Source organism: Trichomycterus rosablanca, chromosome 16 (genome assembly GCF_030014385.1).
Source record: "Trichomycterus rosablanca isolate fTriRos1 chromosome 16, fTriRos1.hap1, whole genome shotgun sequence".
Taxonomy (NCBI): domain Eukaryota; kingdom Metazoa; phylum Chordata; class Actinopteri; order Siluriformes; family Trichomycteridae; genus Trichomycterus; species Trichomycterus rosablanca.
In genome coordinates, this window is record NC_086003.1 from 11,282,089 (window position 1) to 11,307,007 (window position 24,919).

Here is a 24,919-nt window from a genome sequence, read left to right on the forward strand (position 1 = left end):
GCCATTTTCTTCATAGCTGTGGTAAATTCAGATGCCAATGAGGAAGTGGAGACAGTGCCTGAGCAGCATACCATCAACAGCTTTATAACACAAAACCTCAATGTATGGTGGAGTGCGAGTGCCAATGGCTGCTATGGATGCCATCGGGGTGTTACGCACCAATCCTCTGGACGACTACGAGCTGATCCGTCGCATTGGGAGCGGAACGTACGGCGATGTTTTTAAGGTACACAATGCGAACCAGCATGTCAAACTTTGCGACGATTAACTGCTACTTGTATACTGCATACTACCATACTAAATAGTATGTACAAACTGAGGTGGCGTGTTGTTTTGACATATCATTTAGTACAGAGCTCGAAGTATGCACATGTTGAACTGGTTGTGTGTTTAAATTGATTAAAAATGCTATTTCAGTTTTTAGTTGAGCCCGTGAATACTATTTTAAACGGTAGTCTTTACCGCTATGTTCCTTCATAGGCTTTATAAAGGAACATTGGTTGAATCACATATTTTGCTCCCTTATATTTATTTATTTATTACCTTAATTTTAAATACTTAAAATACATTTAATGCGAATGACCATGCAGAGTTGTACATTTTAGACACCTACCCATTGTGAAATGATCGAAAAGATAATGTTAAAATAGGTTGATACTATATTCATTTAAATATGCCCATTGTTTCCCATTGTCAAAACTCGTCATATAATAAATGATACATTAAAATATGTTGACGTGATTATAAAGACAAAAAATTGTTCATTATTTATTTGTTCACAATTCACCCAAATGTTTCCTGGCTTTTATCATGGATGGCTTAAAAGACAGTCTTGGTTATTTTTGAAGAATCTGTATTGCCCATCACAAATTTATATTCTTTCTATTTATTGATTGCCTTGCATTTCCCATTGTTGTGTGATTAATACAAAAACACTCTTTTCTCATGAACAGAAAGCAGGAATGTGGCATGGATGGTTTATCGCAGCAAATCCTTTTTGTTGCATCTTAATTACAACCCCAAATCCGAAAAAGTTGGGAAAATGCAAATAATAAAACTTTTACTTTGACTTTTATTTGATTGCAGACAGGATGAACCTGAGATATTTCATGTTTTGTCTGCTCAACTTAATTTCATTTATTAATAAACATCCATTCCTGCATTTCAGGCCTGCAAAACATTCCAAAAAAATAAAGTTGGGACAGTAAAGCATTCACCACTTTGTAATGTTGCCATTCCTTTTCACCACACTTAAAAGACGTTTTGGCACCGAGGATACCAAGTGATTTAGTGTTTCAGCTTTTATTTTGTCCCATTTTTCCTGCAAACACGTCTTAAGATGTTCAACAGTACGGGGTCGTCGTCACATTTTTCAAAATTTAAAATTCTCCACACATTCTCTATTGGGGTCAGGTCAGGACTGCAGGCAGCCCAGTCCAGTACCCGTACCCTCTTCTTCTGCAGCCATGCCTTTGTAATGTGTGCAGCATGTGGTTTTGCATTGTCTTGTTGAAAAATGCATGGACGTCCCTGAAACAGATGACGTCTAGAAGGCAGCACATGTTGCTCTAAGATCTCAATGTACTTTTCTGCATTAATGCTGCCACCACAGAAGTGTAAATTACCTTTGCCAAGGGCATTGACACAGCCCCATACCATGACAGACCCTGGCTTTTGGACTGGAGTCTGGAGTCTTTGGTCCGGAGCGCACGTTTTCCAGAAAAGACCTGGAATGCTGATTCATCTGACCACAATACACGTTTCCACTGTGTGATGGTCCATCCTAGATGCCTCTGAGCCCATAAGGCTTCTTTTTTGCACAGTAAAGTTTTAAGTGACATTTGTGCATGTAACTCCGTATTGTAGTGCTTGACAAAGGTTTGCCAAAGTGGTTATATTAGCCCATGTGGTTCTTGATGCAGTGCCGTCTGAGGGATCAAAGATCGCGGGCATTCAGCTTAAGCTTGCGCTCTTGGCCTTTATGCACTGAAATTCCTTTTTTACCTCTTAAAATTTTTTTACCTCATTACTAGCCCTGAATTGACCCCGTCCCAACTTTATTGGAATGTGTTGCAGGCTTGAAATGCAAGAATGGAGGTATATTAATTGAAATGAAGTTGAGCAGACAAAACAGGAAATATCTTGGGTTCAAACTGTCTGCAATCAAATAAAAGTCAAAGTAAATGTAAATTTTTATTTTATTTGCATTTTCCATACTGTCCCAACTTTTTCTGATTTGGGGTTTTAAATGTAATGCAATGTTTTGACCCCAAAAGAAACAGTGCTGCAAATTGAGCCCCAAGTAGCCACATGAGCTTTTGGGGTATTGAGCATGCTCACAGTCTGCACTCCAATCAATCCAAAGCTTGTTGGAAGGGGTTGAGTTTTTTTTTACACAATCGAAAGCAATCAGTTTGCTAGAATGTCTAGTTGTTGTGGCTTTTTAATAACACTGAAATAAATAAACAAATTAGTCTTTGTTTATTACATTATTAATTTGGTGTTATGGTAGCCAATTGTAATGTTATTTTTTAGAGCTCTGCTAAAACTCCAGCAAACATTTTGCACTGCCCTAGAGTCCAATGTTTTCATATTACTCCTGCTAACATATTGTACGTAGTGATTCTAGGCTGATGTGTGCTGTGACTTTTTTGTCAACCATTCCATGACACTTCATAAATCATTAGAGAGGGGTGATCTAACAATGCTTCCAGAGGCAGTCTATAATACAGTCAAGCCGGAAAGTCTGCACACCCCTTACACCTTCTTCATGTTTAATTATATTACAGACTCATTCTATAATAGACTGAGTTCATGTTTTGTCACAAAATTTTACACAAAAAGCCGCTCAGGTGGCGCAGCGGTGAAACGCACGCTGTTTACCAGAGCTGAGATCTCGAATACATCATATCGAATCTCGGCTCTGCCTTGCCGGCTAAGGCTGAGCGGCTACATGAACAACGATTGGCCTGTTGTTCAGATAAGGGGCTGGACTAAGCCGGATGGGGACTCTCTCTCAGACTAGTGCGATTACGACCTTTGCTGGCTGGTTGGTGGCGCCTGCATGGAGATGAGGAAGGAGTGCGGTAGAGGGTGTGGCCCTCCGTGCACAGCGCTGTACTGCACTGCACTTGTCAAGTGTAGGTGATAAGATGTTTGATTGCTGTGCACGTGTCGGAGGGGGCATGGAGCTGCCTCGTCCTCCCCAATTAGGAGCAGGGACCAGCATTAGTGAGAGGATGTAGAAGAAAAAGGGGAAAAAAAATTCTACACAAAACAGTCCACAATGACAAAGCGAAAGCAGGTTTTTAGACATAATGTGCTAATTTATTAAAAATCAAAATGTAAAATATCATATGTACACAAGTGTGCACACCCTTTGATATGACACCCAAAAGTGAGCTGAGGTGCATTTAGTTTTTACTGATACTGCTTGAGATGTTTCTACAATTTAATTGGAGTTCACCTGTGGTAAATTCAATTGATTGGAAATGATTGTGGAATTGACAACACCTGCCTATATAAGGTCCCACAGTTGACAGTGCATATCAGAGCAAACTCCAAGCCATGGGATCAAAGGAATTATCTGCAGACCTCAGAAACAGGAATGTGTCAAGGCATAGATCTGGAGAAGGGTTCAGAAAAATTGCTGCAGCTTTACACGTCCCAAAGAGCACAGTGGCCACCATCATTTGTAAATAAAAGAAGTTTGGAACCACCAAAAATCTTCCTAGACCTGGTCGCCCAGCCAAACTGAGCGATCGGAGAAGATGGGCCTTGGCCAGGGAGGTGAGGAGGAACTTGAGGGTCACTCTGACAGAGCTCCAGCGTATCCTTGTGGAGATGGGAGAACCTATCAGAAGATCAACCATCCAGGCAGCACTCCACAAATCACGCCTTTATGGTAGAGTAGCCAGACGGAAGCCACTCCTTAGTAAAAGGCACATGACATCTTGCTTGGAGTTTTACAAAAGGCACCTAGAGGACTCTCAAACCATGAGAAACAAGAGTCTCTGGTCTGATGAAGCCAAAATTAAACTTTTTGGCCTGAATACCAAGTGTCATGTCTGGAGGAAACCAGGCACCGCTTATCACCTGGCTAATGCCATCCGTACAGTAAAGTATGGCGGTGGCAGCATCATGAGCCAGAGCCCAGACCTGAATCCAATCATACATCTGTGAAAGGAGCTGAAAATTGCTGTGTATCGACGCTCCCCATCCAACCTGACGGAGCTTGCAAGGATTTGCCAAGAGGAATGGGCAAAAATGTCCAGAAACAAGTGTGCCAAGCTCATAGCTTCTTTCCCAAAACGCCTTGAAGCTGTAATGGCTAAGTGTGTGTACAGATATGTAACCACTAAATAAACGTTTTTTGTAAGTAAAATAAAATTGCATATTTTCTAGAGAAAGCTCTGTAGTAAATTTTGCCACTAAGAGCAATTTAAGCTACACATATGCTTTAGCCCTTACTAGACCCATTCTGTGGGAAGCATTTTTTAATCTTAGATGTTTCCATACTATTGCAACACTATCTATAGCATTCTATGACAATGCCACAATGAAAGTTTCTGAGCTTTTATTATGACCTATTTTAGTGGGAGTGTTAGTCAATAGAGATTGCATAAAACATGTAACTTGCTTACAGTTACAATTATAAATGAACAAATTTATTAGTTACATGGGGTGACTAGTAATCATAAGATTGCCAATTTAAGCCTCACCATTGTCAGGTTGGGCCCCTGAGCAAGGCCCCTAACCCTCAATTGCTCAAATTGGATCCAGTAATAATTCTAAGTTGCTTTGGATAAAAGCATCTGCTGAATGCCACAAATGTAACTGTAAATGTAACTGCTCCATTACTTTTATTTCACTTTATTGTATGACTGTTAGACCACAGGAAATCCTGATTTCAGCATATGGTGACATGAGGTTTACCTGGTGTAACAGATGATGCTTGGCTTTCAAATGTGGAACAGCCAACAGTTCTATTATAAATTTACAAATATGTGCCTATATGAGTTTATGACTAAGAAAAAAAACTAAGTGATTCATTTTCTTGCCACTGTGAAACATTAAGTCATCCACAACAGGAAAACCTAACACACCTAATACTAAAAGAGGTGCAAACAAGAGTCAGTAGTGTGGGAAATATGTCACCCCAGAACAATTAACTCATTTATATATTTTTACTATACCTAGAGCTTCATGGCTTATAAATGCATGCACTTTTTGATGGACAGTAACTGACCAACATGATTACACCTGCTGGACAGTAGTAATCCATGTGTTGTAATTTAAACAAACAGAGAGAAAGATGTCACAGGATGTGATCGGGTGAAACAGGAAAGAAAACAGGAAATGAGCAGTGCTTCTATTTTTTTTCTTTTGATATAACCTTCCCTGTGGCAGCTGATGTGTCACTGGCTGATGGTATTACCATGGTTACAAGTACGCCAGTAGTTCTCAAACCTTTTGAAGCCAAGGGCCCCTTTGTGACAGAAGTCTTGTATTAGCTAAATAAAGTAATCTACAGTATATAGGGTGGCACGGCGGCTCGGTGGGTAGCACTGTCGCCTCACATCAACAAGGTCCTGGGTTCGATCCCCAGGCGGGGCGGTCCGGGTCCTTTCTGTGTGGAGTTTGTATGTTCTTCCTGTGTCTGTGTGGGTTTCCTCCGGGAGCTCCGGTTTCCTCCCACAGTCCAAAAACATGCAGTCAGGTTCATTGGAGACACTGAATTGCCCTCTAGGTGAATGTGTGTGTGTGTGTGTGTGTGTGTGTGCCCTGCGATGGACTGGCGCCCTGTCCAGGGTGTTACTGTGTGCCTTGCAACCATTGAAAAGCTGGGATAGGCTCCAGCTTCAGAGTGAGTGAGTGAGTAATATATATGGGCTATAAAGCTATTAAGGCCTATTAAAATATAACCATGATCTCACACAAGCAGTAGATAATTTAGCATTTTAGCTAGTGCTGATTAGATACCTTTATAAATTTGAGAGGTCATAGTTTGTTTTCAAAAGTGGCATACCAACAGCTAGCATGAACACCTTATGGACACTTGGGTCTTAAATTCAGTACACATGTGGTTCTACCAAAGAGGGACATCAAGCTGTTTAGTTTATTATACCCAACTGAACCTAAACTTGAAATGATTATGCTTTGATATGCTCACTGACTGTTATATAGACACATTATTATTTTCACACAATGATTTGCTTGCAGTATGATGCATTGTAACATAACATCAATATCAAAGAGTATTTACCATGTAAGTGTAACTGTACATATACAGTATATGGACTGTGGTTTAAATGCGCATCCTTCAGTTATAAAAATGGGCTCTGGGTTCTGTTGACTTGTCCACCCTGCCAGGAGTGGTAGTATACCTGCAGTGAACTGTCTGATTCTTACAAATACAATACTACTGTTACTACTGAGATACGAACGTTAACACCAATATAGAAAATGGTGCTTTTTGTATTCACTTCCCCTTTAGTACCATTGGATTTCTCAGTTCTGCTGTTATCAGCCACAGACATTGTCACAATGAGCCTCAGTGTTGTTTGGCATGTAATGTATGGTTAAACTTTCTGAAAAAGTTGGGACATTTTGTAAAATGCAATAAAAACAAAAATGTGTGATTTGTTAATTCTTTTGAACCTTAATATACCCAATTAAAAAGCAGAGAAAATATTTTAAATAATGTGCTTAAACATTTGAATTGTAGTTTGTAAATATAAAAAATGTAGAAGTTGATGCTTTCACACTGACACAAAAGTGTCATGTCACCCTTTTTTCTAAGTGTGCATTTTAATTATTTGGTAACCGGGGATACTAATTGTTGCAGCTTTGGAAGTGAAATTTTTGCCCATTCTTGCATCATTTGAAAAGATGTCACCTGATGACAGCATATGTCTTTTTAAGATCCCAGTATATTTTACTGCTTCAATGGTACCTACACATATGCAAGTCACTCATGCTGCAATAACCGATGCACATCAATTATCTGACCACCAGTGTTAATTTCGTTGACGAATGATTTTCGTCATAGTTTTCGTCAACGAACCTTTTTTTCATGACGAAAACGAGACGATAACTAAATAAAAACTACAAAAAAGGATAAAAACTATGACGAAATGAATTGACACTTTCGTCAACGAATAAAAACGAGACGAAAATGTTTGTCAGGGACGACATCCAATAACTGATTTAGTTTTGTGGAAGGTAGGGACAAGTTAGAAAGAGATCCAATCAGAACTACTTTAGCGTATTTGGAGGGGCGGGACAAGCCGATTAGCCATCCAATCAATACTAATCTTTTGCGGTAAGACCACACTCGCACACATTTGATCTAAACCCGGGAAGACCAGACTAGCCTGTGAACTGTCTTTACTCATGGAACTAGGTTAACTCCACAATGTCAACAGGGAGAAAGAGGAGAGCCGATATATGGACACATTTCTCATTTGATGTCGTGAAAAACAAGATGATGTGTAAACCATGTGGGGCGATCTCGGGTAAAAACACAACAAATCTGAAACATCTGGCACTGCTGGCAGTATAATGGCAACATAATGTCACTGCTGCTTTTACGGTACCCAGTTTTATAAAGAATGTAATATGCAATTTGTTATGAACAATGCATATATTTTTCAGGCAGAGCAGGCCTACTGGTCATTAATCTTTTGTTATTGTTATGCTCAATAAGCAAGCTCAGGTAAATAAAGATGTTGTTTGAAATAAGTTAAATCTGGTTTTGTGTGTATTGCACATTCAAACATTAATAATATTCCATAACTGGTTAAAAATGTTTCATTTTGTGTAAGTGTATATAATGACTTAAATAATTTAAGGGAAGTGATAAAAAAGCATTTACATTTGACACCCTTTATATTTATTTTAGGGCGGCACTGTGGCTAAGTCGGTTGCGGTGTCGCCTCACAGCAAGAAGGTCCTGGGTTCGAACCCCAGGTGGGGCGGTCTGGGTCCTTTCTGTGTGGAGTTTGCATGTTCTCCTCATGTCTGCGTGAGTTTCCTCCGGGTGCTCCGGTTTCCTCCCACAGTCCAAAGACGTGCGAGTGAGGTGAATTGAAGATACTAAATTTGTCCATTACTGTGTTCGATATAACCTTGTGTAATGAATAACTACCGTTCCTGTCATGAATGTAACCAATGTGTAAAAACATGACGTTTAAATCCTAATAAACAAACAAATATGTATTTTAGTTGACTGAATCGACTGTAGATTTAGTCGACTAAAGTCTTATGATAATTAGTCGACCAAACCTAGACTAAGACTAAAACTAAATGACATTTTAGTAAAAAGCCTATGACTAAAACTAAATCAAAATTTGCTGTCAAAATTAACACTGCTGACCACAAAATACAGTCAAGCTGGAAAGTCTGCACACCCCTTTCACCGTCTCCACATTTTATTACATTACAGACTCATTCTATAATATATTTTTTTTTTTTGCCTCAAACATCTACACACAATCACCAATAATTATAAAGTAAAAACAGGGTTTAAAAATATCTGTACACACCCTTAGCCTAATACTTGGTTGATGCACCTTTGGCAGCAATTACAGCTTCAAGGCATCTTGGGAAAGAAGCTATGAGCTTGGCACACTTGTTTCTGGACATTTTTGCCCATTCCTCTTGGCATATCCTTGCAAGCTCCATCAGGTTGGATGGCGAGCGTTGGTACACAGCCATTTTCAGCTCCTTCCACAAATGTTCGATTGGATTCAGGTCTGGGCTCTGGCTGGGCCACTCAAGGACATTCACAGACTTTCTCTGAAGCCACTCCTTTGTTCTCAAGGATCTTGGTGTACTTAGCTGCATTCATCCTTCCCCTCTATCAGGACTAGTCACCCCGGTCCCGCTGCTGAAAAACTTTACCACATCATGATGCTGCCACTGCCATGCTTCACTGTAGGGATGGCATTAGCCAGGTAATGAATGGTGCCTGGTTTCTTCCAGATGTGATGCTTGGTATTTAAGCAAAAAGTTCAATTTTGGTTTCATCAGACCAGAGAATCTTGTTTCTCATGGTCTGAGAGTCCCCTAGGTGCCTTTTGGCAAACTCCAAGCAGGCAGTCATGTGCCTTTTACTAAGAGGTGGCTTCTGTCTGGCTACTCTTCCGTAAAGGCGTGATTTGTGAAGTGCTGAGAAGATGAAAGGAGTGTGCAGACTTTCCGCCTTGACTGTACATTTCCACTGTCTTTTGGTCTATCTAAGATGAGCTTGGACCCAGAAAACTTGGCTGCTTTTCTGCACAAAAATGTCTGGCTATCTTTTTGTGTAATAGAGTTTCATACAGGAGTGGACTGTGTTAAATGACAATGGTTTTCCAAAGTACTTTAAGGCCCATTTGGCAAAATTTATCACAGTAGCATGATATCTTCATATTAGGGATGTAATGATTCACCACAATACAGTTATTAACTGATTCAAAAATGCCACGATTCAAATCGATTTGACATGTAAAATGAATCGATATTCACTTTAAACAGCAGAGGGCACTGGCGCTGTTCACCTCGCCTGGTTGACGTCACTGGCGCTATATGCCTGGTTGCCAAATTCGGGCTTTTTCAGCCAAATTGGGCTTAATTCAAAATTGTTTTGCATAGTTTGTACCTACCTTAGAAATAAAAGGGCATTCATTATTTAGATAATTAAAAGATAATCACAAATACAATATTTTATTTTATTTTTTAAGAGAAATAATTAAAGCAAACTTTGTCATAATTTGTCTTCAATTTCAGTTTTAAAAAATCGGGAAAAAATCGTAACGTGAACCCAGTATCTTGAATTGCATCGCATCGTGGGTAGAGTGTATCGTTACATCTGAATTTTTTTTTACAATATTATGTCATGTAGATGGTATGAAAGATTTAAATGATCTGCAATCTTGCATCAAGAAATGTTCTTTTTAAACTAGCCCATCTTTGCTTGCAAGTACTGAGACTTTGGTGGATCTTTTTTCATTCAAGGTAAAGATACCCTCACCAGTTACCAGTTCATTAGTGTGGGATGTTTTAATATTGTGTAACGGTGTATATTTTATACATGTTTCACTTTTAATTTGCTCTGTCGCAACTTTTGAGTGTGGCTTCATGACCCAAACTTAAACCCTTAAATCATGGTTTGCAAAAAGGTTGTATAGGTGTATCCAAGAGGACTTGCAGCTGTAATTGCTAGGACTTCACCAAGTATTGAATGAATGGCCTGAATACTATTATTCAAATAATGCGAATAATAAATTTCAGTTTTTGATTTTTAATTAATTTTCGAAGAACTCTACAAGCATCTTTTTATTTTGTCAATATGGGTGATAAAGTGTAGATAAAAATAAAAAGGCAAATGGTAAAAATGGCAGTTATATTTATATAAAATCAAATAAAACAACACAAAGTTTTCAAAAAGTCAAGGGGTCAGAATACTTTCTGAATCCACTATACATGAGAACACCAGTAACTTAAAATCTTACATTAAGTTATGGTAACCATAGATCCTTATAAAAAGTTTACCTGACCAGCCTTTTCTTTTCCCCCCAATGGATAGGCACGGAACATTCGGACATCTGTCATTGCAGCCATCAAAGTGGTCAAACTGGATGCTGGTAAGTTCTTGGATGCTGGTAACCTTAAAAAATTGCGTCTTTGTATTCATGAGCTTTATGATATTTCACATTCTAATTTACCAAGATTCCAGATACACTATATTGCCAAAAGTATTCACTCACCCATCCAAATAATTGAATTCAGGTGTTCCAATCACTTCCATGGCCACAGGTGTATAAAACCAAGCACCTAGGCATGCAGACTGTTTCTACAAACATTTGTTAAAGAATGGTTCGCTCTCAGGAGCTCAGTAAATTCCAGCGGTGTACCGTGATAGGATGCCACCTGTGCAACAAGTCCAGTCGTGAAATTTCCTCGCTACTAAATATTCCACAGTCAACTGTTAGTGGTATTAAAACAAAGTGGAAGCGATTGGGAACGACAGCAACTCAGCCACGAAGTGGTAGGTCACGTAAAATGACAGAGCGGAGTCAGCGGATGCTGAGGCGCATAGTGCGCAGAGGTCGCCAACTTTCTGCAGAGTCAATCGCTACAGACCTCCAAACTTCATGTGGCCCTCAGATTAGCTGAAGAACAGTGCGTAGAAAGCTTCATGGAATGGTTTTCCATGGCCGAGCAGCTGCATGGATCATATGCGTGTGAAGGCAGACAAGCGAATACTTTTGGCAATATAGTGTAAAGAGTACTGGCAGGTTTAGACAGGTAGAAAGCAGGGCAAAATCTACTGTCTAGAACATCTTCAAATAAGAATTTTTTCTTACTGTTTTATTCTCTTTTAGGTGGTTTGATTATGTTAGTAATAGTACCGTGGTACAGTGGTAGCCTAGTGTGTAGAGCTTTGGGAAGATTGAGGTTCAAATCAAAGCTCTGCTTTGCAGCCACTTTTGGGCCCTTGAGCAAGGTCCTTAACCCTTCTAAACATTTGTTTAAATATATTTTCAGTAGTGTTTTACCAACAAGTGGAGCATAAATAATGGTTTAAACAAAGGTGTCGTACTCTTTTTGTCGCCTTTTTTCTTTAGTGTTTTAAGCAATAAGTAATTATCCTTTACCAACTAAAATAACTGTAGAACAGTGAACATCATATTCTTAGCTGTTGCATGTGCAATACAATGCAGAGAAATCAGAGAAGTTTTATTCTTTAACAAATATGTTTGGGTCAAATTTTCTTGTGCCATGCATATTTGCCCAACATTTGCCTAGCAGCATAACTATTTTGTATGCTGTTGATTTGCTTATTGGCTTAAGATTCAGGTAAGCCCTCCTCTTCTGGGCAGCATACAAGATGCCCTGGACTTACTCGCACAGCTTCATCCTGTGTTAGTAAATATTTATGTAATTATGAATTTGAACCTTAGTTTAGTTGGTAAGGCTGACTTTAGTGCTACTAATGGAATGGACTCACTAGTACTCTGACTGTATAATGTGGAAAGCCCGTCTAAAAAATGAAAACAATACATTTAAATCAGTTCATACACCATGTACACAGGAATAGAAGTTAAATGTCACACATTTGTTTCAGTATATATTAAAATGTCCACTATGTTGGTTTTGTAGTTTATTATTGTTTATGACACTACTAGCGAATTTTAAGCTGATCCATTCATGCTGGCATTTGGCCTTTATCCTAAACTGATAATCCTGGTTAGTTGTTCACATGGCTGTGATTTAGACAGGGCATTAATAGCAGGCATCAAGTAGATCCCTAGGGACAGATTACAAACTAGATTAGGATTATCTGTGTTTCAGGAGATGACATATCAAGCATACAGCAGGAGATCACCATGATGAAGGGCTGCATGCACAAAAACATTGTGGCCTATTTTGGCAGCTACTTCAGGTTTGGTCATTTTCCTTTAATACTGAGTTAACATTTAAACCTTATTTAATTGTTTTATTGAACTGGTCATAGATTGTGCTGATATTATAAACCAAATGTCCAAATTGAACAGAAACAACAAACTGTGGATCTGCATGGAGTTCTGTGGAGGAGGGTCACTGCAAGACATCTACCATGGTAATATTCATCTTGACAGTGAAATGCATGTCTTCGAGATAGAGATGGCTATGATGTTCTGTTAGCTGTTATGGTTGTGACCTAGAGGAAGGACAGGATGGGAGGCTCCATCACACTAAATACCACCCATCCTTCTGTGATGACCTTGTTAAAAGAAGCTCTGTTTATCTGGTACAAAGTGCTGCATAAGTACAACATGTATCATATATTATGGCTGAGCCACAAGCATCCTGTCTCAGTTAAAAGATTACTAATAAAATGTGGTCTGATTAAGTCATAGTGTGAATTATGCAGTGACAATTGAGTGGTCAGCTTTATATAAGGATGCAGTTGCACAAGCCTGAGAAAGCACTGCATGTTAATGTAAAACTATCTAGATAGATAGAGCGGATAGAGCGGTCCGGGTCTTTTCTGTGTGAAGTTTACATGCGTGGGTTTCCTCTGGGAGCTCCATTTTTTTTCCACAGTCCAAAGACAAGTGAGGTGAATTGGAGATACAAAATTGTCCATGACTGTGTTTGACATTAAACTTAAATCTAAAATTTTGTGTAACCAATAACCAAAGTGTGTAAAACATGTTAGGTTCAAAGTATTAATTAGTAGGGTCTGACCCCCTAATTTCGAACCATGATCTAAGTCACAATTATAGAGAAACGCATACAGTATATTCATTCATTGTCTGTTTTACCACCGCTTTATCTGATTTAGGGTCGTGATGGGTATAGCTCACTGGGCGAAATGCAGGAACCATCCTGGACAGGTTGCCAGTCCATCACAGGGCAAACAGACACACACCTGTGAGGCGACAGTGCTACTCATCGAGCCATTGTGCCGCCCCTAGATAAACACATTCTAACTTATCTAATTAGAGTTGTACTTTTTATGTGTTTTATTGAGCACATTAAGAAAACATCCACAGTGCAGCAACAAAAAGGTACACAAAGCACAGATACAGGCAAAAAGATTGGTCAGTTTGACCCATGTCATAAGAAAAACAACTTTTAAAAGACCCATGCAAATTGCGTCACAGACCGTGGAATAAGCCTTTTCCCATGTAATATGCAATTTGTTGTGAAATTCAAAATTTAAGGTCTGTGTTTAGTTATTTAACGTTTTTTATTCGCGTAGCATTTAAGTACTGGTTAATTTGTACTATGAGGTGGCCCTAAAGTCTAATGCAGCTAAAACAGTACTTGGGTAACTGAGTTTGGAAAACTCCCAACCGATTCTGTGGATGCAGAGGAGAGTGTGTCAAAACACGCACAAGAATTTTCGTCTTTGAGACAAAAGATTCCCGTCACTGGATGTTTTAGGTTTACATTCAACTGTTAACGTAGGCTATGCTGTGTATTGTATTCCATTTATTCTATCATTCAATTTATGAGTGTATTTTAATTACTGCCGTGAAATGTAAAAATCTGTGAAATCTGGGATTTTTTAAAAACAAGGTCCTTGAAATAAGCACATTTAGTAGGGCCCTACTCATAAGACATGTTTTAGAGTCAAATGGAGCTAGAAAAGGCTACAAAAGCATTGCTAAAGACCAATTCACGATTAGACAAACTGTCTATAGATTAAGAAAATTCAGGGCTGTTGCTACTCTTCCTAGGAGTGAGTGTTCTGTTAAGATCATTCCAAAAGCACAACAGGCAATTCTGAAAGAACTCAAGGTAACAGCAAAAGATCTTCTAAAGACACTACAAAAATCTCTGTTCATGTGTCCTGTATTAAAAACACTAAAGAACAATTCACTGAAAGATACCACAAAGAAAGCCACTGCTGTCTAAAAAAATAATTGTGGCTGCCCCGAGACCACCTACATGTTTCACTATGCTTCTACAGAAATGGTCTAAGGACAGATGAGAAAAACTGTAAATGCTTTTTGGCCTGGACACCTTAAGATCAAGGAGAAAACAATGAATTCAAATGTCTATCAAAACTAGACTAGTGATCAAAACAGAGCTAACAATCAGCTGGTTGTTTGTTTAAGTCCCACCATTGCCAAGTTACCATGGTTGTGCTTTGGAAAAAGAAATCTGATACATGCTATAGATGTTAAATGCTTCTGTACAATGGATGTGTACTCAATGTGCTCAACACACGAGCAGTACAATTGTTTGTGTTATTATTGTATTTAATGTGTTTGTCTAAAATTTGGATCAATTAATGCAGAAATTAAGGTCATTCCTAGGGGTTCACTTACGTTCTCTTGCAATTGCTTATGAGTATATAGTATCTGTAGTTTGCATTGGCGTAGCCTACAAACCGTACAAATGTGAGTTTAGAAGCATTGAATGTTTTTCCTACACTATTTCATGTACTGTAGCTTTTTAATAATTTACGTCATAAAGTATATTGGTTTTTTTGGCAGAACATTTTCTAATTTCATTCTTTAGTAATTTGGGGGTGCAACACTGTTATTCTAATTTGTTGCGTTTGATTTTCACAGTGACCGGCCCTCTAAAAGAGAGACAAATAGCATTTGTATCCAGAGAAACGCTTCAGGTAAGAACAAATTAATTGTTACGCTCTTAAATTGTAAGCTTTAATATCAGGTCTCCTTAAACTAACAAATGTTTTTGCCTAGCTAATATGTGGTGAAAATTTCTGCCAAAACTTGAATGTGCTCTAGTTAATATTTTTTTATTCACTTCAAATACCTTTTTGTGGCCGTGTGCTCAGGTGGCGCAACGGTAAAACATGCTGGCACACTAAAGCTGATCCGCATATGAACTTGCCTCGTGCAGGTAAAAAGATGCAGTCGGCTAATGCACACGTCGGAGGGGGTGTGTGTTAGTCACGGCTCTCCTCAACCAGGGTGGAGATCAACATCAGTAGAGAGGAAGCATAATGCAACTGGGTATTTGGATACGCTAAAGTTGGGAGAAAAAAAATGCATAAACAAAATAATAATAATAAAAAACCTTTTTGTGCTCACGAGCCCACATAGTCACTCTTACCATGCCTAAGAGAAGTGTTTTTTCTGCAGTGCCTTTTGTTTGTAGATAACAATATCTTGCACGTCTTTTGCTTCAAGACTCATATGCAATACATTATGCAGTACAAACATTGGGACCAAAATGTGCATGGCAATGTCTATGTCTAACAGCTTTGTTTGTCATGGACAGGGCTATTTAAATTAATGGGCTAATGGTAGTTGCTTGTAGTACACATGTTGACAGATATGATCAGCATAAACACCTGAGTGACTTTAATAAGGGCTTCATGGTTATGGCCAGACTACTGGGTTGAAGTATCTTTGAAAACAATGGGTGCTCACAATCAGCTGTCCATACAAAACTGCAACTTCTCGTTGAACTAAATAAAATAAAGTGGAATCAAATCACATTTACAGTGGAATTATCACATGCGTTAGTAAATCACATGCGTTATGTAACTTACATTTTTACTGCATAACATGACTCATTTCTAGCAGTGCTCTAACATGCAACTGCCTTAGAGTGCTACTAAATCATACAAGCAAATACATGAGTTTATAAAGACATATACATGAATATTACAGTCATTATTTATAAAATGAAAGACAAAGGATAGAGCATATGACATACATACCAACATAGCAAAACCTCCTGTCCTTACTATCTTTTGGTTTTATTCCTGCATTATCTAAGTTCTTTTCTCAACATGGCCTTGAACACCCAAGATTTATTATATTGTTGCAGCTTTAACTACTGAATTAATGTCACATTCTCATGGCCTTTGCCACCAGACATATACTAGGCTAAAAGGGAGTGAAGAGTAAAACTTTTGCAAACTTTGTTTTTCCCAGCTGGGTATCGTAAATCATCTAAGTATCACATAAGTTCAAACAGAGTTAATTAGAAACTAAGTATACAGTATGTTAAGTAATATACTAAATGTATTAATTACATGATAGAATATATTACAATTTGATAAATTGATACAATTTGATAGAAGTGGTAAGAATAAAACCAACAACCTAATTTTGACTATGTAGCTAGCTTATCACAGCTGAGAAGTTGTCAAAGCCTTGGTATAAATTGATATCCTGTTCAGGGTATTCCTGCCATGCGCTCAGTGTTTCCTGGTTGAATCAGGCCTGCCAAACCATGACCAGGATAAAGCGGTTACTTAAAATGAATAATTTTTAGTCATCTTTAGGGCAAAACACAATTTTACAATTTAAAAATGAGACTTACTGAGAACTTAGGTCTTAGATCAACTTTAAACTACAATCAGGTCTTTGGAATTTCTTATTGGATAACTGCCTTTTGGGGTGTGTGCTGAGGTGTGGGGCAAAAGTCTCTTGGTGGCAATAGACCATCCAGTCTGGCTAGGGGGAGCCTATTCAATTTAATTTATCTTACCTAAAACCTGGCACTTAAAAAAGCAAAGGCTACCTGTTTGGTAGGCCGGAACGACCAGCTCAGAGTTTAAGTTAAAAAGGATGGGGTCCATCCCAAAGAGGGGGATTTCTGACAGAACTGAAAACTGCCTCACAAACCTTTATTTAAAGGTAACTCTTGTATGGGGAGCCAAATAAAAAAAAACTTTACTATATAGAAGGTTTTATTAGATTCTAGAGCAGCGGAAATCTTCATTGACACATAGTCTGGGATTTACATTTATATTTGAATGAAGGTTAGAAAAAATGCACTCTTAATATAAAATTACTTATAGCTGGATGATTATGCAAGATTAAGCTTTATATCAGGGTGAGGATTTAGCATCAGGCTATTTAGTTCATGTATGTTTTTTGTTATATTAAATGGTAATGTGTCTCTTTCTTGTTTTCAGGGACTACATTATTTACATGTGATGGGAAAAATGCACAGAGACATAAAAGTAAGACCAATATGTTTAACTATTTTATCTAAACAATGGTTTTAGTCGCTGCTAGTGTCATCAGTGCCACCAAAGTTGTTATAATAAACCAAATTTACTATAGGGCCATTTTACAAGATGTTGAATGAGCATAAATGTGTGTTTGTAAATTAAAGAGTTAGATTAAGAGAATGCATAAGAAATAAAAGCATGTCTGTACTCATTGTGTAATTTTTTTGTTCCACAGGGAGCCAACATTCTTCTGACTGAGCGGGGAGATGTTAAACTAGGTCAGTCAGGATTTATTTTTGTCCAACCCAAACAAACCAACAGATAATATATTTAAATCTTAATCCTCCCATCTTTGTTTTGTTTTTCTCAGCGGATTTTGGGGTTGCAGCCGAGATAAATGCATCAGTCATGAAGAGAAAGTCTTTTATTGGCACTCCCTACTGGTGAGTTATAATCACTTCTTTGTCTTGATTTGCATCATTGTGTCATTTATGGGCCTCCACTTGTTCTGACTGAAGAGAGGCGAAGTCTTATTGACACATTCAATCATCCTGTCTAAAGTAAAGTGACAAAATCAAACTAAGTTTGCATTTTCCAAAGGAACTATGTACATGCTTGTGTGATGAAGCATAAATTCTCCACAATTGCCTCAAAATGACTTTGGTACAGAGATGTTCACAAGTTACAAAATACAGTCTGAGCCAAGTCACAAGTCTTTAATCTAGAGTCCAAGTCATGTCACGAGTCTTTAGCCTACAGTCCAAGTCATGTCATGAGTCTTTAGGCTAAAGTCCAAGTCAAGTCATGAGTCTTTAGGCTAGAGCCCAAGTAATGTCACAAGTCTTTAGGCTAGAGTCCAAGTCAAGTCATGAGTCTTTAGGCTAGAGTCCAAGTAATGTCACAAGTCTTTAGGCTAGAGTCCAAGTCAAGTCATGAGTCTTTAGGCTAGAGTCCAAGTAATGTCACAAGTCTTTAGGCTAAAGTCCAAGTCAAGTCATGAGTCTTTAGGCTGGAGTCCAAGTAATGTCACAAGTCTTTAGGCTAAAGTCCAAGTCAAGTCACAAATCTTTAGCCTAGAGTCCAAGTCAAGTCATGAGTCTTTAGCCTAGAGTCCAAGTCATGTCACAAGTCTTTAGCCTAGACCAAGTCATGTCATGAGTCTTTAGGCTAAAGTCCAAGTCAAGTCATGAGTCTTTAGGCTAAAGTCCAAGTCAAGTCACAAATCTTTAGCCTAGAGTCCAAGTCAAGTCATGAGTCTTTAGCCTAGAGTCCAAGTCATGTCACAAGTCTTTAGGCTAGAGTCCAAGTCATGTCATGAGTCTTTAGGCTAGAGTCCAAGTCAGATCATGAGTCTTTAGACTAAAATCTAAGTCAAGTCACGAGTCTTCAGCCTAGATTCCAAGTCATGTCACAAGTCTTTAGACTAGAGTCCAAGTCAAATCATGAGTCTTTAGGCTAGAGTCCAAGTCAATTCATAAGTCTTTAGGCTAGAGTCTAAGTCAAGTCACGAATCTTTAGGCTAGAGTCCAAGTCAAGTCACGAGTCTTTAGCCTAGAGTCCAAGTCATGTCATGAGTCTTTAGCCTAGAGTCCAAGTCATGTCATGAGTCTTTAGCCTAGAGTCCAAGTCAAGTCACGAGTCTTTAGCCTAGATTCCAAGTCGAGTCACAAGTCTTTAGACTAGAGTCCAAGTCAATTCATAAGTCTTTAGGCTATAGTCTAAGTCAAGTCACGAGTCTTTAGCCTAGAGTCCAATTCAAGCCACAAATCTTTAGCCTAGCGTGCAAGTCAAGTCAGAAGTTAATATTACATACACAAAGCATATATGGTAAATGTATTGTGAAAATAAACAACATATATACATTTAGATTAAAAACAAAACAGATTAACTTAAATCCTACACATTTTCAAACAGTTGTCTTACAAAATATTACAACCTGTGTTTGCAATATAAATTTTTTTGTAATCAGGTTCTAAATTGAATCACTCAAGTTACAACAACAACAACAAAATAGTAGCAATTATTATTATTAGTATTATATTTATTTATATATTTTGTCTTTATTCTGTGTGCATAAGGATGGCGCCTGAGGTAGCAGCTGTAGAGAGGAAGGGTGGCTATAACCAGCTGTGTGACATCTGGGCAGTGGGCATTACAGCCATTGAACTAGCAGAACTCCAGCCACCTATGTTTGATTTACACCCGATGAGGTATTTCAATATTTACTGGCTTTAAGAAAACATTTATCCTGGTACACAGCTAAGCAGTTACTTGTTTCTCATTGTACATGTATAGCTATGTTTGATACTACAGAGTGAAAAAATTGCGGTGTTTTCTTCCAGAGCTTTAATGCTGATGTCCAAAAGCAGCTTTCAGCCACCCAAACTGAAGGACAAGGCCAAATGGTAAACATTAGTAGACATAACCATTTGGGTCATGTTCAAATGTTTTGTTTGATGTTTACATAATTTAGTCGCTTCATTTTTATTACATAGGTCGACAGAATTTCACAATTTTGTTAAGATGTCACTCACCAAGAGTCCCCGGAAGAGACCGACTGCTGAGAAACTCCTGCAGGTATTGTATTATGTTCTAGCACATGCACTGCTATTATACATTAACAAACTGCTCTTAAAACCTGCATGCATACAAAAGGATTTTTATTCAAATGCATATGAAATCTGGTTACAGCTGTTGGATACCAATCACAGATACTGTGTACAGATACAATGTACATATAATTTACTGACAAAATTTACAAAGGGTGTATTAACTATCTGAGGAATACAGGAGTAGCTAGGGTCTAGCAGATGTAGTTTAATTTGTCCATTTTTATGTATTTGTCTATTTGTAAGTAGGATCTGCTGTTCTTTCTGTTACTTTATTATTTCTGTGAGTTTAAACAATATTGAAATATAAAACATTTTAACATTAGAGACACTTGTCATACTAGGCAGGTTGTATTTACTTTACAAACTGTTACAAAACTTAGTCATTAGCAGTAATCTTTACTGTGAATAGAACACAGTTAAAATATGTTGTTTTGATAACGGTGTACATTGCTTGCAAACTGTTGGTCCTTTTGTTAGTGCTTTGTGGTCAAGTTCATGGTCAGTTTTACTTTATTTTAAGCCACTAATGAGTAAAAGACATATGTGACCTCCTTTGAAATTGCTACAGCATGTAATAAAAACTGTGTCAACATGAGGAAGACATTTCTCTGGTTAGATGAGATGAAAAAAACACTTTTGGCAGAACAGCTTACAACATATCTGGTGTAAAACTGCAGATCATCACCTGGTTAATACTGCTGTAATAGTGAAACACATGGGGGCAGAATTATGCTATGGGGGTGCTTCTCAGTGGTTGGGGCAAGGAGACTGTGAGAGTTGACAAATTAATGCAGCCAAATACAAGAACCCACTAGAAGAAAATATCCTTCAGCACACACACAGACTTGAGTGATAGTTTATCTTTTAACATGACAATGACGCAACAATGGAATGGATGTCTTAATGTCTTTGCGTGGCCTAAACTTAAACCCCATCAAACATCTGTGGAAGGACCTAAAGGCGTCAGTTTTATAGAAAGTATTTTTGGAAGGAAAATCTTTAAAATGTTTCACATTGTCATGATGCGTGATTAAATGTAGACTAATTGGTAAAAATACCATTTATATCTATTCAAAACTGTATATGTTTTCTATACATGCCTCTGTTTTCCTCTGTCTCTCCAGCATGCTTTTGTTACCCAGTTGCTGACACGTAATCTGGTCATAGAATTGCTTGACACTGCCAACAATCCTGATCTTCAGCGTCCTCAGACTATGGATGACACTGATCTTGAGGTGAATGTATCCTGCACATTGTGCTTTGCCTTGGTTCCAGCAAACTGGCTTGATTTATCATGAAACTTATTGCAGAACAGTGTTCAGAACTCATTTACTGATTATCAGAGATCAAGTCATGTAAATCAAACCAATAGTGCAAGTACATTAAGGTTTTTAAACAATACTGTATTTATCTGTGCTGTATTTTAAACTATACTGTATTTATCTGTGCTGTATTTTAAACTATACTGTATTAGCTATTGCAGATTTTTGTCATGTATGTAATGTGTGAGTACTATTTGTTCATTAAGTAAGTAAATTGTGCATTTGTGTTTAGACTTGCAGTGCTTTTCCGGATAAGATTACATCTTTAGGAAAACACATAACTGCTGGAAAAACCCTTTCCGAAGAGAAATGTAAGTGTAAAATTCTTTTTTTAATATGTTTCATATTACTAATTGTCCAGATTACTAAGTGTAAAAAATCTGCCTTTCGGCCTACAATACCAGATTTAATCATTTGCATGAGGCTGCCATTTTTCTGGTTGAAAACTTACAAAAATAAAGGCTTTGTACTGTTTTAAATGAAAAACAATCATCCTACTATGGTGGGTTTTAGCCCGAACAATGCTTTAGTCACCAGTGACTGGGGGTAAGAGTGCATAATTGGCACAGCTTCCAGGGTAGTGGGAGGGTTGGCATTCCTGTCATATTCCTTAACCAGAACAATGATGGTCAATCTTGGACACCTGTAGGCTCATGCAAATAGGCCAGTTACTACCCATCTTTAATTATTTGAATTTGACTTGCACAATAAAGATGTATAAGCAGCAGTTGAAAAAGAGGTATTAGTATGCGGTGGTACAGGCCACATACACATAGATAAGTTGGGATTTCACTAAATATTAGCAAATTTTGGGAGCAAAAGTCACGGTCAAAAAGCTGAAACTGAAAACAGCTAGTGTGCATGCCACAATTACTATATGAAGGTTACCATAGTTAGTCACGATGTACACTGTTTTACACTGTAGTTCTACAAAACATTTTATGTAAAATATAAGAATAAAATGTAATTACATTAGGTGAAGAAATCACTACAGTGTTATAAATTCAACTCATATCAGTGTTTTTATTGTAAATTTATTCATACATACTAAGAGTCATTTATGTCAAACTGAATTATCTGAACATCTGAACTAGCTAACTCATTTCCATTGTGTAAAATGCAGTAAAAAGAAGAATCTGTGTTTTAGTCAGATGAGTCCACAGTTCAGCTTGTTTTCAGGAAATACCTGAAAAAACCTCTAGTTCTCTATGCCAAAGATGACAACATTTTGCAAATAAATGCTGTTATCAGCAAAAGGTGCAAAAGCCAACATCTGCCATCATAGGGGGGTGCATCCCTGCCCACATCGTAGGTGACTTTAATGTGTGTAAAAGTAGCATTGACGCATATATTGGGATTTTAGAGATACACATGCTGCCCTCAAGGCAATGTCTTTTCCCAGGAAGTCCATGATTATTTCAGCAAGACGATGCCAGGCCTCATTTTGTACATGCTACAACAGATAAAGAATGTGTGTGCTTGAATGGAGAATCAGACGATAGCAACCATGGACTGTTAAGCAGCTGAAGTCTGAATGGACAAAATAACACTTGCAAAACTGCAACAGTTAGTGTCATCAGTTCCCAAACCTTTAAAAAGTCTCATTAATAAGAAAGGTGATGGAACCCATGGGTAAACATGCTCTGTCCCAACTTTTTTGGAGTATGATGCAGACATCAAATTCTAAATATGTTTATATTTACTAGTTGATCGATGAAAACATTGAAAATCTTTTTTTTATTACTTTTATCAGTTAAATAAAGTCAAGAGAATTAACCAATCACAGACTCATCTTTATTGTGTTTTACATAACACCCAAACTTTTCTAGAAATGGGGTTTGTACACGAATACTAATTGTAATGTGTAAAGTGCAAGTGCCGCTTTTTGTTTGGCAGCTGACAAAAACAGACTGTGGCAGTAGCCACTGATAGGCTCTTTAAGGATTGCATCATACCATAGCCTCCTGCCAAGGCTAGTGGGACACTAACAACTATTGTATTCCCTCAGTGGTTACTCAGGCACAATGAACGAGGTGTTGTTTTGTGTGTGTGAGATGTGGAATGTAAACGCGCACGTCAGTGTTAAAGTTGTTAATGCAGGGGTTTTTTTTTTACATAAAAAGAAAGTGGTGAGTAAGAATGACTGGAACAATAGTATATGTTCACATCCAACTTAAAAATAAATGTGTTCACTTGCACTGTTTTATACATAGGTTATAGTTTGATGACCTTTCACGTAGGTATTTGAGCAGCATCCATTAATAACATAGTAAATAGGTTCCCAACTTAATGGCAGCAGTTTGGGGAAGGCTATTTCTTCTGCCCTCACAAATGCCATTTAACTAAATGGGCAGAAATTTCCACAGATGTTCATCAAAATGTTATAGAAAGCCTTTCCAGAAGATGGTTGTTATTGCTGCAAAAGAAGGGGGGACTTCATATTAATGCCCATGCTTTTGGAATAAAATGTCTAACAAAATAATATTCAGGTGTCCACATAATTTTTGCCATTTAGTGTATATTGACAGCATCTCATCTCATAATTCATGTCATTTCAATCTGATTATCAGTTTTGAGAAAACAAGCATTTGTAAATAAAATTGGGACATCTGAATTAAATCCCAAATACCTCAAATTTAGCCCCATATATTAGGCACAACAGTTCACTAGATGGTGTAATTTTTTCGTTATGGCATTTGGATTTACAAGATCTTAACACAGTTTGGGAATCAAGCTGGACACCAGCATTGTCAAAATACTCCTTGAGAAAATATATACAGTGTATCACAAAAGTGAGTACACCCCTCACATTTCTGCAAATATTTTATTATATATTTTCATGGGACAACACTATAGAAATAAAACTTGGATATAACTTAAAGTAGTCAGTGTACAACTTGTATAGCAGTGTAGATTTACTGTCTTCTGAAAATAACTCAACACACAGCCGTTAATGTCTAAATAGCTGGCAACATAAGTGAGTACACCCCACAGTGAACATGTCCAAATTGTGCCCAAAGTGTCAATATTTTGTGTGACCACCATTATTATCCAGCACTGCCTTAACCCTCCTGGGCATGGAATTCACCAGAGCTGCACAGGTTGCTACTGGAATCCTCTTCCACTCCTCCATGATGACATCACGGAGCTGGTGGATGTTAGACACCTTGAACTCCTCCACCTTCCACTTGAGGATGCGCCACAGGTGCTCAATTGGGTTTAGTCCATCACCTTTACCTTCAGCTTCCTCAGCAAGGCAGTTGTCATCTTGGAGGTTGTGTTTGGGGTCGTTATCCTGTTGGAAAACTGCCATGAGGCCCAGTTTTCGAAGGGAGGGGATCATGCTCTGTTTCAGAATGTCACAGTACATGTTGGAATTCATGCTTCCCTCAATGAACTGCAGCTCCCCAGTGCCAGCAACACTCATGCAGCCCAAGACCATGATGCTACCACCACCATGCTTGACTGTAGGCAAGATACAGTTGTCTTGGTACTTCTCACCAGGGCGCCGCCACACATGCTGGACACCATCTAAGCCAAACAAGTTTATCTTGGTCTCG

The 24,919-nt window shown here is 38.1% G+C and overlaps 1 protein-coding gene across 1 annotated transcript in view; it reads left to right on the plus strand.

The window, feature by feature from the left end:
* The window catches only part of map4k6 (mitogen-activated protein kinase kinase kinase kinase 6), a 42,337-nt gene continuing 17,418 nt past the window's right edge, over nt 1–24,919 (plus strand). Inside the window, exons 1-13 of the mRNA XM_063011258.1 lie at nt 1–226; nt 10,571–10,628; nt 12,340–12,430; nt 12,543–12,607; nt 15,057–15,112; nt 17,387–17,434; nt 17,661–17,703; nt 17,796–17,868; nt 19,504–19,635; nt 19,768–19,830; nt 19,921–20,002; nt 21,162–21,272; nt 21,592–21,670. Of these exons, the coding sequence (XP_062867328.1) occupies nt 101–226; nt 10,571–10,628; nt 12,340–12,430; nt 12,543–12,607; nt 15,057–15,112; nt 17,387–17,434; nt 17,661–17,703; nt 17,796–17,868; nt 19,504–19,635; nt 19,768–19,830; nt 19,921–20,002; nt 21,162–21,272; nt 21,592–21,670 (1,027 nt within the window). The 5' untranslated portion in view covers nt 1–100. The remainder of the gene's footprint in view (nt 227–10,570; nt 10,629–12,339; nt 12,431–12,542; nt 12,608–15,056; nt 15,113–17,386; nt 17,435–17,660; nt 17,704–17,795; nt 17,869–19,503; nt 19,636–19,767; nt 19,831–19,920; nt 20,003–21,161; nt 21,273–21,591; nt 21,671–24,919) is intronic.